The sequence below is a fragment of the Nerophis lumbriciformis genome, linkage group LG02, assembly GCF_033978685.3.
Source record: "Nerophis lumbriciformis linkage group LG02, RoL_Nlum_v2.1, whole genome shotgun sequence".
In the NCBI taxonomy this organism is placed as follows: domain Eukaryota; kingdom Metazoa; phylum Chordata; class Actinopteri; order Syngnathiformes; family Syngnathidae; genus Nerophis; species Nerophis lumbriciformis.
In genome coordinates this window covers 34,971,071-34,988,159 of record NC_084549.2, presented here as the reverse complement: position 1 = coordinate 34,988,159, position 17,089 = coordinate 34,971,071, and the positions used below count along the sequence as shown (strand labels likewise).

Sequence of the window (17,089 nt, the reverse complement as noted above, 5' to 3'; positions counted from 1 at the left end):
TGGCGACTTGTCTAAGGTGTACCCTGCCTTCCACCCGAGTGCAGCTGGAATAGGCTCCAAAATAGGCTCAAAAAATCTTTTGTCATTTTTTCGATTGGTAGCAAAATGCGTAGTATCACCTAAAACTAACTTAAAGTATCCAAACAACAAAGGAATGAGTGCTTATTACATTCTAACATAAGTGTAGATAGAATGTAAACAAATATTAACAGTAAATGAACAAGTAGATTAATAATATATTTTCTACCGCTTGTCCCTCATAATTCTGACAAAACAATTGAATGGGATATGACACAATATGTTACTGAATACGCCAGCAGCCATATTAGGAGCCTTTGTTTGCTTACTTCCTCTTATTTTATGACAGTTTCTTCTTTGATTGCAATTAGAAACATATATTTAATGTATCATAAGATTTTATGTTCAAATAAAAACGAGATGAAAAAAATGTAACATTTTTGTGGTCCCCTTTATTTTGAAAAGTTTCGAAAAGTATCGAAATACGGTTTGGTAGCGGTATATAGTACCAAAATGCCATCCATCCATTTTTTTACTGCTTTCAGGGTCGCGGGGGGTGTTGGAGCCTATCTCAGCTGCGTTCGGGCAGAAGGCAGTGTACACCCTGGACAAGTCGCCACCTCATCACAGGGCCAACACAGATAGACAGACGTTATATATATATATATATATATATATATATATTTATGTATATTTATATATATATATATATATATTTATATATATATATATATATATATATATATATATATATATATATATATATATATATATATATATATATATATATATATATATATATATATATATATATATAGGCTGTATTTCAATACTTTTCAATACTTTTCTAAATAAAGGGACCACAAAAAAATGTATTATTTCGCAAAAAATCTTATGGTATATATATATATATATGTTTCTTATTGCAATCAAAGAATAATTTTGTCAAAAAATAAGATATATATATATATATATATATATATATATACAAATTTGTAACTAAATGTTAAGCTCATATGGATAAAAGTTTGCTAATTAATCCATAAAATAAGCAAATCTATTCTACACTGCAAAGCAACATTTTCTCTTGTATCACACATTTCAGCTTTTAAAGAGGAAAACAAGTCTGTCTTTGGAGTGAAAACTAGCAGTATACAAACAGGAAGTGGTGCAGACTTGTTAAACACAATGTTTTCAGTAAGCTCTTCTGCTAACTGCAGAAAAAGAGGTGAAACATTCACACATGCACACACACACACACATCCACACACACGCATACACACTCATGCTACCTGCTGCAGAGTTCTCAGTTATCTCTGCCCTGTAACTGTTCCTGCTGAATACAGGCCTGTTGTCATTCTCATCCAGAATAGTTATGACCAAGAGGTCCGAATCCTGGTGGAGAGATTTACGTTCATAATGGTATCAACTTTGTACAGCGTCTCACACAAGATTGGTGAATTGGTGAAATTCTACTACATGGACAGAGAATTGATTCAATTATTGCTGAAAATGGTGTGAACATGCAGTGATCTGATATGCAAAGTGGGATTACCCTGCGAGCAATGCGGGGATTCTCAGGGTTATCTTTGACAGTGATAGTGAGTCTGTACTCAGCCATTCGCTCCCTGTCCAGTGGTCTGTTCACCTGCACCACACCTGACTGGAAGATACCGAGAGGAGATTTTAAATACACTACAATAATCATTGCAAAAACACAAACTTTGCATTCTGATTCGATCAGTTTTTGAGAAAACCAGCAAATTACATGCATTTTTGGTGAGCAACTCCAGTCCTAAACTCTGCCCTGGCTTCAACCACAAGTTCACAAATCCCAACTGGTTGAGAGGTAAGTCGAGCAGCGCTAGCCAATGAGCTAAAAGTGCTGTCAACTCATTGTCCATCGCACCTCAATCTTAAATTTGACAATCACTGTTCTAAATAGTTCTAAATGACTGATTATAATACAATACAATTTTATTTGGCTCCTGTTGAAATGTTAAGACATGTACAGCACTAAAAAAAAAGCACACATGCACTTAAACAATTCAGCAAGTTCAAAAAGGATGAGGAGGAAGCAAAGTTTATTTGATCCCACCAAGGTATTAAGTATCTGATATGGTACATACTAGTACTTTAAGTTATTTGCTTAAAGTACTAAGTACTTGTTCTATTTCGATTTTGTTTAGTCCAAAAATTGTGTTTTTCCTCGGTTGTTGAAAAGATTTGTTGAGCCTTACCTGGTAACCTTTTATTTCTTGCTTCGTACAGGATTTTAGTGGTTTGAAAATGTACAAGATCTGTAAATTGTATTATTTTAGATTTAATAAACAATGAATTTGTATGTTCCAATAACTAGCCTTATGGATTATCTTAACTGCTCTTTTTTTGCAGTACTTGTTTATTATTTCTACACAGTAATTCAGATATGGTAACATCAAAGAATAGTACACACTACACCAGGGGTGTCGAAACTTTTGGACTGGGGGGGGGGGTGCATTCAAAGTAATATATATATATATATATATATATACATATATATATATATATATATATATATATATATATATATATATATATATATATATATATATATATATATATATATATATATATATATATATATATATATATATATCATTAATAGTTGGTAATTAAGAGTATGTGAAAATTTGACCCATATCTTGTTTACTTCCTTGAAGACCTACTTAAAGACTTTTAATCAATCAGAAATATCAAGCAGCTAAAATGCGCCAAACATGGATAAGTTTGGAGAGAGTGTTTTGCATGTATCCCATTATCCCTTGCAATTGAGATATATGCGTGTAATTTTGATTTATTTATGCTGAATGGGCGATTTTTATAATATCCACAAAGTTCAATGAGCAGGATTTGTTATGTGTAACCACGTTTGTTGAATTTTGTGTTGGTACATTTTTTTTTCCCTGCACCATGACTAGGGAAGGTTGTTTGGATTAGCTCACATAAGGAAATGCTGTGCACTTGTTTACACTGATCTACAACAAATGGCCACTGACTTGATTTACTCTGTTGGCCACCAGGTAGCAACAAAATGCAGCCATCAGCCTGCTGAATATAGATGAATATCATATGAAAACACTGCGCCTGGCCAAGTTGCTTAATGGACTCGTGCCGTCTCGTGGGCCATATTGAAAACGCCGGCTGTCCGCACATAGCCCGCGGGCCGTGGTTTGGACATGCTTGCACTACACAGTATGGAGTGATATTTAGTTCAGAATCTATTTTGCTTTATTTATCATTGAATATTTCTTGCCACTTCATGTTGTTTGTACTAACAGTGTGTTTTCCAGATCATTTTATTATTTAACTAAAACTTTTATACTAAACATATAATCGATGAGTGTCAATCAAAGGGAGCTTTATCTTCGTATGATTTAGACTTCAATGTTGTGAGTTGTACAAAACCCAAAACCAGTGAAGTTGGCACATTGTGTAATTCGTAAATAAAAACAGAATACAATGATTTGCAAATCCTTTTCAACTTATATTCAATTGAATGGACTGCAAAGACAATATATTTAATGTTCGAACTGAGAAACTTATCTTTTTTTTTTCCAAATAATCATTAACTTAGAATTTAATGGCAGCAACACATTGCAAAACAGTTGGCACAGGGGCATTTTTACCACTGTGTTACATGGCCTTTCCTTTTAACAACACTCAGTAAACGTTTGGGAACTGAGGAGACCAATTTTTGAAGCTTTTCAGGTGGAATTATTTCCCATTCTTGCTTGATATACAGCTTAAGTTGTTCAGCAGTCCGGGGTCTCCGTTGTGGTATTTTAGGCTTCACATAGCACCACAGATTTTCAATGGGAGACAGGTCTGGACTACAGGCAGGCCAGTCTAGTACCCACACTCTTTTACTATGAAGCCACGCTGTTGTAACATGTGGCTTGGCATTGTCTTGCTGAAATAAGCGGGGCGTCCATGATAACGTTGCTTGGACCAAAACCTGTATATACCTTTCAGCATTAATTAAAGTTACCCATGCCTTGGGCACTAATACACACCCATACCATCACAGATACTGGCTTTTGAACTTTGCGCCTATAACAATCCGGATGGTTCTTTTCCTCTTTGGTCCGGAGGACACAACGTGCACAGTTTCCAAAAACAATTTGAAATGTGGACTAATGCGGTGATATCCTTTACACACTGATGTCGGTTTTTGATGCAGTACTGCCTGAGGGATCCAAATTATTATATTATATTTGCAAAAAATAACAAAGTTTTTCAGTTCGAAAGTTAAGTATCTTGTCTTTGCAGTCTATTCAATAGAATATAGGTTGAAAATAATTTGAAAATCATTGTATTCTGTTTTTATTTACGATTTACACAACGTGCCAACTTCACTGGTTTTGGGGTTTGTAAATGTGTGTACTATTTGATATAAATGACAGCTCAGCATAAGTCAAATTCAAATATTAGGGTTCACTTCCCCTTTGCTGTCTCCCAAATCGCACAATAGGCACACTGGAACAAAACAGTAAGTATTTGGTTAAGTTGTGATGCCAAATTGCCACGTATGTGCTTGTAATACAAATGAGCAAGGATGTTCTAATTTGTGAAATCTAATAAATCCATCTTTATTATTGGCCTTGACTCACTGTGTCGTTGATGTAGAAGGCTCCATCCCGGTTGCCAGCAGTGATGTTGTAGGAGAGCAGTGCATTGCGTCCACTGTCTGCATCTCTAGCCCGGACTCGGGCCACAGATGTATGTATAGAAGCGCCCTCGCTCACACTGGTGTTGTAAGGCAGGTTTAGGAGGACAGGGTCATTGTCGTTTATATCTCGGACCTGAACCCCCACTACAACCTGAGGGAAACACAAGAACAAATGTCCACACTTTTTTATGTGAAACAACTTTTACACTTTTTAATCAAACTCCAATCAAAACAAGAATTATAACAAAATAAAGGACATACATTCTTCTTTAATTATTAATTGTTAGCGCAAAATGAAATCATTAAAACTAATGATGTCTCAAGCAGCGTTTTTGGCCTCAGAACAGATCTGATTTCGAGTCCCGATCCGATACTTTTTAACAATAGATAATAGAACTAACATTTTTCTTAACTAAAGTAAACACAATAACTCATTTTTTAAAATCTCATCTTATTAAATATTTAATTTGCCAGTATTGTAAATCAGATTATGTATGTATGTGAGTAGAGATGTCCGATAATATCGGACTGCCGATATTATTGGCTGATAAATGCTTTAAAATGTAATATCGGAAATGATCGGTATCGGTTTCAAAAAGTAAAATTTATGACTTTTTAAAACGCCGCTGTACGGTGTGGTACACGGACGTAGGGAGAAGTGCAGAGCGCCAATAAACTGCCTTTGCGTGCCGGCCCAATCACATAATATCTACGGCTTTTCACCCACACATGTGAATGCAAGTCATACTTGGTCAACAGCCATACAGGTCACACTGAGGGTGACCGTATAAACAACTTTAACACTGTTACAAATATGCGCCACACTGTGAACCCACACCAAACAAGAATGACAAACACATTTCGGGAGAACATCCGCACCGTAACACAACATAAACACAACAGAACAAATACCCAGAACCCCTTGCTGCACTAACTCTTCCGAGACGCTACAATATACACCCCCCGCTATCCCACCCCCCCACCCCGCCCTCCCCTAACCCCGTCCACCTCAACCTCCTCATGCTCTCTCAGGGACAGCATGTCCCAAATTCCAAGCTGCTGTTTTGAGGCATGTTAAAGAAAGTAATGCACTTTGTGACTTCAATAATAAATATGGCAGTGCCATGTTGGCATTTTTTCCATAACTTGAGTTGATTTATTTTGGAAAACCTTGTTACATTGTTTAATGCATCCAGCGGGGCATCACAACAAAATTAGGCATAATAATGTGTTAATTCCCGACTGCATATATCGGTATCGGTTGATATCGGAATCGGTAATTAAGAGTTGGACAATATTGGAATATCGGATATCGGCAAAAAAGCCATTATCGGACATCTCTATATGTAAGTGTCAAATACTACATACAATTTTTTACAAATAAAATAAAGTGTCTAGTGCACAATAACTCAACAAAAGCAAAATCCACTAATGGCTCTCAATGAAATAATTTGTGTTTTCCCTTCAAACCCTTTCTGTCGCCAGACAAGTACTCCCTGAGTTTGTAAACAACAACAAAAACGACCAAATAAAAAGATTTTGTAGTACTAAGAACAAGAAAAAACCCGATCTAATCGTTTTGGTATCGTTTATGTACTGATATTATACTCGGTATCGATAGTATCGATGCTTTACGTTGACGCTTCAGCGGTTAGCTCCTTGTGTCGTCCTGCTGGGTGTGTGTGAGTAGCCTGCTTAACCATTTATTTTCCTCTCGTCCTCCAGTGACTTGGAAAAAACATACCGTAGTTTATTTTTCCGCTACGGTGAATAGGATTAGTATCTTAGAAGACGCTTCGCACAGTGAATCCATTGCAACTTGGTCTGGCACGACACGCAGTCTCCTTGAATTCACGTATGAATCTCCTGCATGTTTTCTAACAATGAATATGTAAATGTAATTATGTCTTCCTTTTGGAGAAATCTCTCATGTGAGTACAATCTTTAGCCAAACACTCGGACACAGCTGCGGTAAAGGTCAGTTCAGATCGGTTAAAAAGGCAAATATCGGCCCCGGTTTGATCCCATGATCGCGATCACTCAATCAATCAAGCAATGTTTATTTATATAGCCCTAAATCACAAGTGTCTCAAAGGGCTGCACAAGCCACAACGACATCCTCGGTACAGATCACGACATCTCTGATTAAAACATAAAGCCAGTGGGACAGTAACGAGAAAATTGCCATTACTATTTTATCAGTGATAGAGGAGGAAACGGCTAGGAACATGTTTGTGGTAAAATTTCGTACAATGCACCCTGTCATTCATTAAACAACATTTTACGCGCACTTCTTCACACAAAACGGGACCCCCCCCACGTATCGCAGGGCCCTACGCACAGCGCGTGATATGCTTATATGGAGAGGCGACCCTGATTCTCGGACCCACCGAGCTGTTGCGTGATGGAGTGCCCAGGTCTCGAGCTGTGACAGTGATGTTGTAAAAGGCGGTGGTCTCTCTGTCCAACTCGATGTCCTTCCTCACTCGGAGTTCCCCCTCGACGGGAGAAACCATGAACTCATCTGAAATATAAGGCTCTTTGAATAACATATCAGTTTCCTTCCATAAACTTCAGATCAGCACCAACTTTGATTATCTCCAGCAGTGATGCTGTACTCCACTTTGCCATTCAGTCCTGAGTCTTCATCACTGGCTCTGAGTGTCCAGACCCGAGGACCCGGCTGGCCCTCAGTCACTTCAAAGGGGCCCTCATAGGCTCTGGGGAAGGTGGGTGTCACGTCATTCACGTCTAAGACGTTCACCAGCACCTATGGAGGAAGGTCGAGTTGAAATTGATGAAATGTTGTTTGACACTCACACAATTAAAGGACACTGGAAGAGACAGAGTCAATTAGCAGAATGTCAATTAATGTATTCAGTCAATTGCAATATATCACATAGTGTGTTTGCAGCATTACCACTTTTTATTCTCTGTTCTAACAGAACTCAATATTAAGTATAATTATCTTTGTAAAGCTCTCCAGCTTTTGTAACTAATGAAGTCTTGACAAACGATCAAGAACATATACTTGTACTGTATGTTCAAGGCCTATCTGTGCTCTAAGACAGTGTTTTTCAATCACTGTGCCGCGGCACACAGTCTGGTGTGCCGTGGGAGATGATGTAATTTCACCTAATTGGATTAGAAATATTTTTTGCAAACCAGTAATTATAATCCGCAAATGTGCCGTTGTTGAGTGTCTGTGCTGTCTAGAGCTTGGCAGAGTAACCGTGTAATACTCTTCCATATCAGTAGGTGGCAGCAGGTAGCTAATTGCTTTGTAGATGTCGGGAACATGGTTTGTTGTGATCACAATTTGCGGGAGGCAGCGTGTAGGTAAAAAGGTATCTAACACTTAAACCAAAAATAAACATAAGGCGAGGGCCACTAAGAAAAGGCATTGAAGCTTAGGGATGGCTATGCAAAACTGAACTAAAACTGAACTGACTGCAAAGTAAACAAAAACAGAATGCTGGACGACAGCAAAGACTTACAGCGTGTGGAGCAGACGGCGTCCACAAAGTACATTCGTACATGACATGACAATCAACAATGTCCCCACAAAGAAGGACAGCGTCCGCAAAACTTAAATAGTCTTGATTGTGAAAACAAAGCAGGTGGGGGAAATAGCGTTCAAGGAAGACATTAAACTGCTACAGGAAAATACCAACAAAAGAGGAAAAGCCACCAAAATAGGAGTGCAAGACAATAACTAAAACACTACACACAGGAAAACAGCAAACAACTCCAAATAAGTCACATCGTGATGTGACAGGTCGTGACAGTACACCTACTTTGAGACAAGAGCTATAGTGATGCATGGTTGGTTATGGTTTGAATTCATTTCCAACAATTGCGAGAACAACTTTTTATTGTCAATATTGGCTACTGAGTTTCATTTTTTTTATGTTTTCTGCTGGTGGTGTGCCTCAGAATTTTTTCAATGAAAAAAATGTGCTTTGGCTCAGAAAAGGTTGAAAAACACTGCTCTAAGGATCCTGCAGAAGGCCATGTGCACTTTGTCCAGTTTTTTGCTCACGTTTGTAAATGGACAGGAGGAAGGAAGAAATGCATCCTTACCGTCGTGCTAGATGTCAAACGAAAAGCAGGATTTGGCGATTGATCTGTCGCCGTCACCACCAGTGCATAGTGGCCATGACTGATCTCAAAGTCCAGCTCCTTCACAGCTGTAATCCTCCCCTAAACATACACACGTACACCTTCACAGTCACTACATGTTTCCACTGTATAATCATGTGTATAATCCCACCGAGATGCTGTTGATGTGAAAGGTTTGGCCCAGGTTGCCATGAGTTATGGCGTATCTCAAGGTGCCGTTCAGATCCTCATCAGGGTCGATGGCTGTTACTGTGGCGATTGTGGCGCCCACCGTGTCTGGACCCTCGCTCAGCACCGTGACGTACTCCTCCTCAGGAAATTCCGGAGCGTTGTCGTTCTCATCCACAATGAGAACGTTGATGGTGGTGGAGGTCTGCGTGAGAAATGCAGCATATTTTAGATACCTCATCAAATGTGTGAGAGATTAGGACCAAAGCATCAGCATTTGCATGAAAAGTGCATACTCTTGAACATATTACAGTAGATTCCTGCTATTCGCTGGGGTTATTTTCCAACACCCATGTGAATGGCGAAAAAACGCGACCAATGGAAGCACCCATAAAAAGCTAATGCCATTTTTGATACTGGAAACCTTAAAATAACTCTCATGGTTATTGAACACATTTTAAAAGTATACATTCCGCGACCCCGAAAAGGACAAGCGGTAGAAAATGGATAGATGGAATATTGGACGTAAAAATGTGCAGTAATACAACATTATGTTCACTTCTCTATAGCTCGATTGGTAGAGTGGCCATGCCAGCAACTTGAGGGTTGCAGGTTCGATCCCCGCTTTCGCCATCCTAGTCACTGCCGTAGTGTTCTTGGGCAAGACACTTTACCCACCTGCTCCCAGTGCCACCCACACTGGTTTAAAAAATTAAATTAGATTTTGGGTTTCACAATGTAAAGCTCTTTGAGTCACTTGAGAAAAGCGCTACATAAATATAATTCACTTCACACTTCACTTCACTTCTACCAACAAGCGTCTTCCTGCTGTAAAATATTGAGTAAATCGACTTGGGAGAGAGAGTGCTCTCTGCTGCAGGGTTGCAGCACTAATTTTGCCTTGCAGATTGCACTATCCAACCACTTTTTATTAAAATCACCTTTGAAACAAAAACACAAATTATTTACATTTTAAAGCAGAGAAACGACATCCGAGAATATGTATATGAGCAAATGCCGAAACGCGAATAGTTGGGAATCTGCTGTATTTCTATTATATAGTGGATAAAGGAAAAAATAATAATCAATATTATAGCTGTCAAAAATAACGAGTTAATTCATGATTAATCACAAGAAAATCGTATTAATCATTAGGGCTGCAAATCTTTGGGTGTCCCATGATTCAATTCAATATCGATTCTTGGGGTCACGATTCGATTCAAAATCGATTTTTTTCGATTCAACGCGATTCTCGATTCAAAAACAATATTTTCCCGATTCAAAACGACTCTCCATTCATTCAATACATAGGATTTCAGCAAGATCTACCCCAGTCTGCTGTCATGTAAGCAGAGTAGTAGATTTTTGTAAAAAGCTTTTATAATTGTAAAGGACAATATTTTATCAACTGATTGCAATAATGTAAATTTGTTTTAACTATTAAATGAACCAAAAATATGACTTATATTATCTTTGTGAAAATATTGGACACAGTGTGTTGTCAAGCTTATGAGATGCGATGCAAGTGTAAGCCACTGTGACACTATTGTTCTTTTATTTTTATTTTTATAAATGTGTAATTATAATGTCAATGAGGGATTTTTAATCACTGCTATGTTGAAATTGTAACTAATATTGATACTGTTGTTGATAATATTAATTTTTGTTTCACTACTTTTGGTTTGTTCTGTGTCGTGTTTGTGTCTCCTCTCAATTGCTCTGTTTATTGCCGTTCTGGGTGTTGCTGGGTCGGGTTTGGTTTTGGAATTGGATTGCATTGTTATGGTATTGCTGTGTATTTGTTGGATTTATTAATTTAAAAAAAAATTATAATAATAAAAATTAAATTAAATTAAATTAATTAAATAATTTTATTGATTTTTAATTGATTTTTTTTAAATGAGAATCGATTCAGAATCGCACAACGTGAGAATCGCGATTAGAATGTGAATCGATTTCTTGACACACCTATATTAATCATATATACGCAGATTAATTAGTTTATTTATTTATTATGACCTTAACCTTCACAACAGATGGTTACCTGAAAGACAGCGTGTGTTGTTATACGGTCAGTGTTCAGATTAATGAATTGAGGCGGTGCAAAGATGAGTGACGAGGCTCCGACTGGTGTACTCGCTGGCAAAAGGCAACAGTTGTGTTCCATTCCGTAGAACATCTTTTGCCCAGACTGCCTTTTCAATAAAAGGACCACATCTATGGAACTCTCAATCTGACACTTTGAAAAATATACCTGCACTTGTCACTTTCAAAAAACAAAACAAAATGGTGGCTAGTTGAGCGACAATCGTGTTCCCATGTTTAGTTTTTACTAATTTTTACTAATTGGTTCTTATCTAGTTTGCACTTTGTCTGTGTTATTATTATTATTGGCTTTTATCTAGTTTGCACTTTGTCTGTATTATTACTATTATCATTATTATCGACGCCTTTTTGCCTCATTCTTTTTATTTTCCTATTTTAATGATGTTAGATCTGTGTTGTTGTTGTTGTTGTTGGGGACAAGTGTTGTAAATTAGCTTTGGCTACAAACACTATGAAGCATACATTGGATGACTGTTTCAGATATCTGTGTTTCTGTATCTGTCCCTATTTCAAATAAACCAGAATTAATTAATTAAATTTCACTTCAAAATAAACCCTGACATACATAAAACTGTTACCAATTGAGTTTTGTGGGGAAAAAAAGACGTGCATTCAACTAAAACATTTAAAAAATATTTCTGCATGACATTCTTACAATAAAATTGCGTTTTTGTCCAAATACTGGTGTCTTTTTTAATCAATGAATTAAATTATTTTAAAAATTAATTAAAACAATTTTATTTTATTTTATTATTTTTAAATTATTAAATTATTTCTCTGTCATCCGGAAGGAGCTCAAAGTAAAGCCGCTGCTCCTCCACATCAAGAGGAGCCAGATGAGGTGGTTCGGGCATCTGGTCAGAATGCCACCCGAACGCCTCCCTAGGGAGGTGTTTTGGGCACGTCCGACCGGTAGGAGGCCACGGGGAAGACCCAGGACACGTTGGGAAGACTATGTCTCCCGGCTGGCCAGGGAACGCCTCAGGATCCCCCGGGAAGAGCTGGACGAAATGGCTGGGGAGAGGGAAGTCTGGGCTTCCCTGCTTAGGCTACTGCCCCCGCGACCCAACCTCGGATATGCAGAAGAAGATGGATGGATGGATGGAAATTATTTTTTACATTTAAATTATGCAGGCATGTAATAACCTATGATAAATCGCGATTAATCCAAATACAATTGTGCTTAATATGATTATAAAAATAATTGTGTGTGTATAATACATATACTGTATATATATATCCATCTATCCATTTTCTACCCCATGTCCCTTACGGGGTCGCGGGGGGCACTGGAGCCTATCCCAGCTGCACACGGGCGGAAGGCGGGGTAGTGAAAAGATGCCGGACGACTCTGGGTCAGTCTGCGTTCTCAGTGAAGGCCTCACATCTGTGGAACTCTTTGCCACTGGAGTTAAAGTCACAGTCGGACATTAAACTTTTCTCCACAAAACTGAAAAAGTGGCTTAAGGAAAATCAGAAGTGTGAGCACTAGAACTGGATGTAGTGGGGACAAATGGGGCCGACTATTTTCAATATGTTTTTATTTTTGTACTTGTCTTAATCCTTTTGTATGAGTTTTACACTTTTCTCAACTTTTTTTTTTAAAGCCTAACCAGGGACAAGGGTAGCAAATTAGCCTGTGGCTAGAAGTCTTATGTACTATGACATCGGTTACCTGTGGGTAGCAATGTTTATTTGTACTGTCCCTGTGGGGCGGTATAGCTCGGTTGGTATAGCGACCGTGCCAGCAACTTGAGGGTACAGGTTCAATACCCGCTTCCGCCATCCTAGTCACTGCCGTTAAGTCCTTGGGCAAGACACTTTACCCACCTGCTCCCAGTGCCACCCACACTGGTTTAAATGTAACTTAGGTATTGGGTTTCACTATGTAAAGCGCTTTGAGTCACTAGAGAAAAGCGCTATATAAATACAATTCACTTCACTGTCAAATAAATACAATGAATAAATACTGTAGACCTTGTGATGTCAATACAATCTATGTACACCTGCATTGTCCTTTCCATCCTTACACTTTCCATCATTGTATCTGAGCTACTGTGTTGAACAATTTCCCTTGTGGATCATTAAAGTTTGTCTAAGTCTAATACCCATAAAGTACAAGATGTGCCCAGGTTGAAGTCAAACAAAAAATGCAACTAAATTGATTATATACCAAACTGTTATACTACGCAACAATGCTGCGTGGGTTTCAACGTTCAGTCTGTTGTTTTGATGCGCTCTCATTGGTGGGAGTGGGCGTTTCCTGAAAAGAGGCGGAGCCAATGAAACCGCTGTATCACGTGACTTGTGTGCCTCCAAACTTTTCAAACTCAGACGCTCCACGCGCAGCTGTAGCGACGAGGAACTATCATCTTATGCTAATTAGGAAAGGGGAACTTCAAGTCTAAGGCGAGCTCCTCGTCGAGTTCACGTCAAGAATAGTCAAATACGAGCATGGATTCCAAACCGTTTGGCAGAGGATTTCGTGGAAAGACATGCGTGTCGTGGTTGTGTTGGCTCGTGCTGGCCACAAGTGGAGGTGAGTGATCGTCTGTGCGGGCTTGTGGCAGCTGGTTGACACTTTGACCTTCATCACTCGCTAAACTTTTACCATACAAATAGAGAGTCGAACACTTTAAAAAAACAAAAACATGAATAATTACCTGCAGTATTGATCTCATTAGATGGACGATAATGCGCAGTTGTTTTTCCTCAAACTTGGATCCGATTGCTTGATGATCAAATCACAACCCAATCAAATCGTTTCCAATCGTGTTTTTGTATAATCTAGTGTAAATAGTTTTCTTAGGACTTATACATTTACACTGTTCATCATGTCTGAAGAGGAGCAGGAAGAAGCAGAGTTTATTTAAACCTACCCCTTTTCCATGTCTACTACTAATAATCCATTCACACCACATGTTTGACTTAACACATGTACAATCATTTATGTGTTTACACTTAAAATAAATGGGACCTATTACCTCCCTGCTTGGCACTCAGCATCGGTTTGGAATTGGGGGTTAAATCACCAACAAGGGGATGGGTCAAATGCAGAGGACACATTTCACCACACCTAGTGTGTGTGTGACAATCATTGGTACTTTAACTTTTTAACTTTAAAGTATGTTCATTTCCGGCATCAAGTGTCACCATTTTTCTAATAGGAAACAAAAATAGATTGTTTATGTGGTGATAATGGGAAGAAAAGAGAACAGAACCTAATCGAATGTGAGTAGACAAGTTATAAAGAAAATCAATCTGTTAAAATGAAGATACAAATACAATAACAATGGTTGCTCAATAATTAAATAAGTGAAATGAAATTAGTTTATTTCGGTCATATAATCAACCATTTTGTGTGACCAATTGAACAATCATACACACACAAAAAGAAAAAGAATGATCGAAAAAGGAATAGGCTGAAGCCAAGGCTTATATTTGCCTATCCTATACATTCACTGAAAATTAGATTGCTTGGAACATCAACGTTCAAAAAAATCAATGGGATGAAAGTAATCGTTGCTATATTTGATCATTTTCCATTATTTCACCATTCAAGGCTTACTTAAACCTTAACAAAGAACTACATGTCTTCAACTCATCACTGAGCTTGTTCCACCATTGTATACATTTTGTATTTTATATTCTTTCTTACTTTACATACAGTATTTCAAAAATCAATATCCCCGTAAATTATAGTTTTCTCCTCTTAATTTAAATAACCTAAGAATACAAGCTGGAAGGCTGTTGTTCTTTACTCGAAACACGATTTCCATTGTTTTTAAAAACACAATATCTGAACATTTTAACACATTAGAACTTATGAATAATGGATTGGTAGGTTCATAGTAGCACACTTTGTGTATTATTCTAATTACCCTTTTTTGAAGTTTAATTATTGGGTCTATGTTTGTTTTATAAACATTTACCCAAACTTCAACAGAATATGTTAGATATGGAAAAATAAAATAACCATTTAACATATGCAGACATTTCTTATTCAGCATGTGTCTTACTTTATAAAGAATAGCAATGGATTTGGATGTTTTTCCCTTTATATATTCAATCTAGGGCTGGGCGATATATTGATATACTCGATATATCGCGGGTTTGTCTCTGTGCGATATAGAAAATGACTATCGTGATATTCGAGTATACGTTCTCACGCAGTTGCTTTTAGCTGCGGGCATTACACTACAGGCTTTTTTCACTCTTTCTTGTGTCTCCTTCTCACAGAGAGATAAAACAAGCGCACCTTCTTACATACGTCACATACTGTCACGCGTGCAACCTCATATGCCCTTGCTGAGCAGAGAGGTAGCAGCATGGGTAACATTAGCTGTGATGCTAGCAGAATGGTGCGAGTGGTAATACGAGAGAAAGACCATCGTCTGGCGGTGGTTTGGCTTCAAGCGGGAAGATGTCGAACAAGTATGCGGCAAAAGCATTGCTACAAAAAGTAGCACCTACTGCTAATTTGTAGCATCATTTGAAAAGTCACCCGCTAGAGAATGAAGAGTGCTTGAAACTCTGCATGTCAACATCTCCGTTCGGTGCCACACCCACAAAATGCCAAAGCAACCATTTCCAGATCAACACCATATGAAAAAATTTGTCAACAACAGAAGGAGATAACGTCCGAAGGAACCTACCACATAGCGAAGGACATAAACCATTTGATTTCATATTATGCAGCTAATTTTTGTTTGACAGTTATTGAAATATCTTGTGTGACATCATGCACAAAAGTGCACTTTATTTGTTTTAAACTATTGTAGTTGTGTTCTGCACAAAAAGTGCACTTTAATTGAGTGTTGTTTTGATAAGTCATCTTAGTGTCATCATGCACAAAAGTGCACTAATAGCTTGTTTTAAAATGTCTCTGACAATCTTGCACTTTCTGTTTTGAAATTACATGAATGTTTGTGCCACTGCATAATAACTGTTTAATAAATACAGTATTGGTAAATTGACTTAATTGTGGTTTCCCTCTCTGCATGAAAGTTTAAAATGAGCCTATATTAATGCAGTATGAACAAGAATGTTTTAATGTAGACACATAGAATCATCATACTGCTGTGATTATATGCATCAGGTGTTAATTCAAGGCTAAGGCAAAATATTGAGATTTATATCGTGTATCGTGACATGGCTTAAAAATATCGATATTAATAAAAGGCCATATCGCCCAGCCCTAATTCAATCTGCGGTTTCCAACATAATTTATGATCAAATATTATCCCATAGAACTTAGTTTCATATACTCTATCAATTTCCACTTGATAAGTCTGAAATAATAATTACAGAATGTGAAATAAGTCAAAGTAAGCAGAAAGATTACAGGTAAAGACAAATTTATGAATTAGTGTGGCGAAAAAGCTTCTTCAAATTATCTTTAAATGGAATAAAACACAACCTAAAACTCTACAACTTTGAGCATGCTTTTTGTAAGACTCAAAATGAACAGAAGTACACATGAATGGAAAAATGGTGATAGAATAGGATAGATTGTATTCATCCCACTGTGGGGAATGTATGTGGTTGCAGTGCAGATACAAAAAGTAATCAAAGAACACAAAAGAAATAAAACACATTAAAAAAGACCGTAGAGCTAATGCAGCCAGCAGCCATTTCAGCTGAACCATTTCTACATACAGCTACAAAGTAAAACACAACAACAAAACAAAATGAGCAAAAAAATAATACATATTGCACACATGATTCCACCAAACATAGACAAATAACAAAACAAAAACCCTATCCTAACACCCACATACACCGCTGTGGCCTCTGCAGCGCTCCATGGCATCGTCAGCCAAAGACAGGAACAGACCCAACAAAGAAACCAAGAGAGCCGATTCCTTCTAGGCTGCCCAGTAGACCCTGGCCAATGTCCGGTCCGCGCTGATTGGAGAGAACCCGTCTCGGGAGACCCAAATGTTCGATTCTTTAAAGCTTTGT

The 17,089-nt window shown here is 37.8% G+C and overlaps 2 protein-coding genes across 3 annotated transcripts in view; one reads left to right on the top strand and one right to left on the bottom strand.

The window, feature by feature from the left end:
• The window catches only part of cdh23 (cadherin-related 23), a 626,035-nt gene that overhangs the window by 50,121 nt on the left and 558,825 nt on the right, over positions 1-17,089 (bottom strand). The window contains exons 38-44 of the mRNA XM_061961466.1: positions 9,003-9,224; positions 8,813-8,932; positions 7,319-7,499; positions 7,120-7,253; positions 4,671-4,880; positions 1,574-1,681; positions 1,311-1,413 (exon numbers count right to left, since the gene is read on the bottom strand). Coding sequence (XP_061817450.1) covers positions 1,311-1,413; positions 1,574-1,681; positions 4,671-4,880; positions 7,120-7,253; positions 7,319-7,499; positions 8,813-8,932; positions 9,003-9,224 — 1,078 coding nt within the window. The remainder of the gene's footprint in view (positions 1-1,310; positions 1,414-1,573; positions 1,682-4,670; positions 4,881-7,119; positions 7,254-7,318; positions 7,500-8,812; positions 8,933-9,002; positions 9,225-17,089) is intronic.
• Positions 13,436-17,089, top strand: part of vsir (V-set immunoregulatory receptor) — a 43,789-nt gene continuing 40,135 nt past the window's right edge. The window contains exon 1 of one of the 2 annotated variants that reach the window (XM_061961497.1): positions 13,436-13,664. In XM_061961497.1, coding sequence (XP_061817481.1) covers positions 13,580-13,664 — 85 coding nt within the window. In that variant the 5' untranslated portion in view covers positions 13,436-13,579. The remainder of the gene's footprint in view (positions 13,665-17,089) is intronic. The other variant, XM_061961491.1, reaches the window with a different exon arrangement.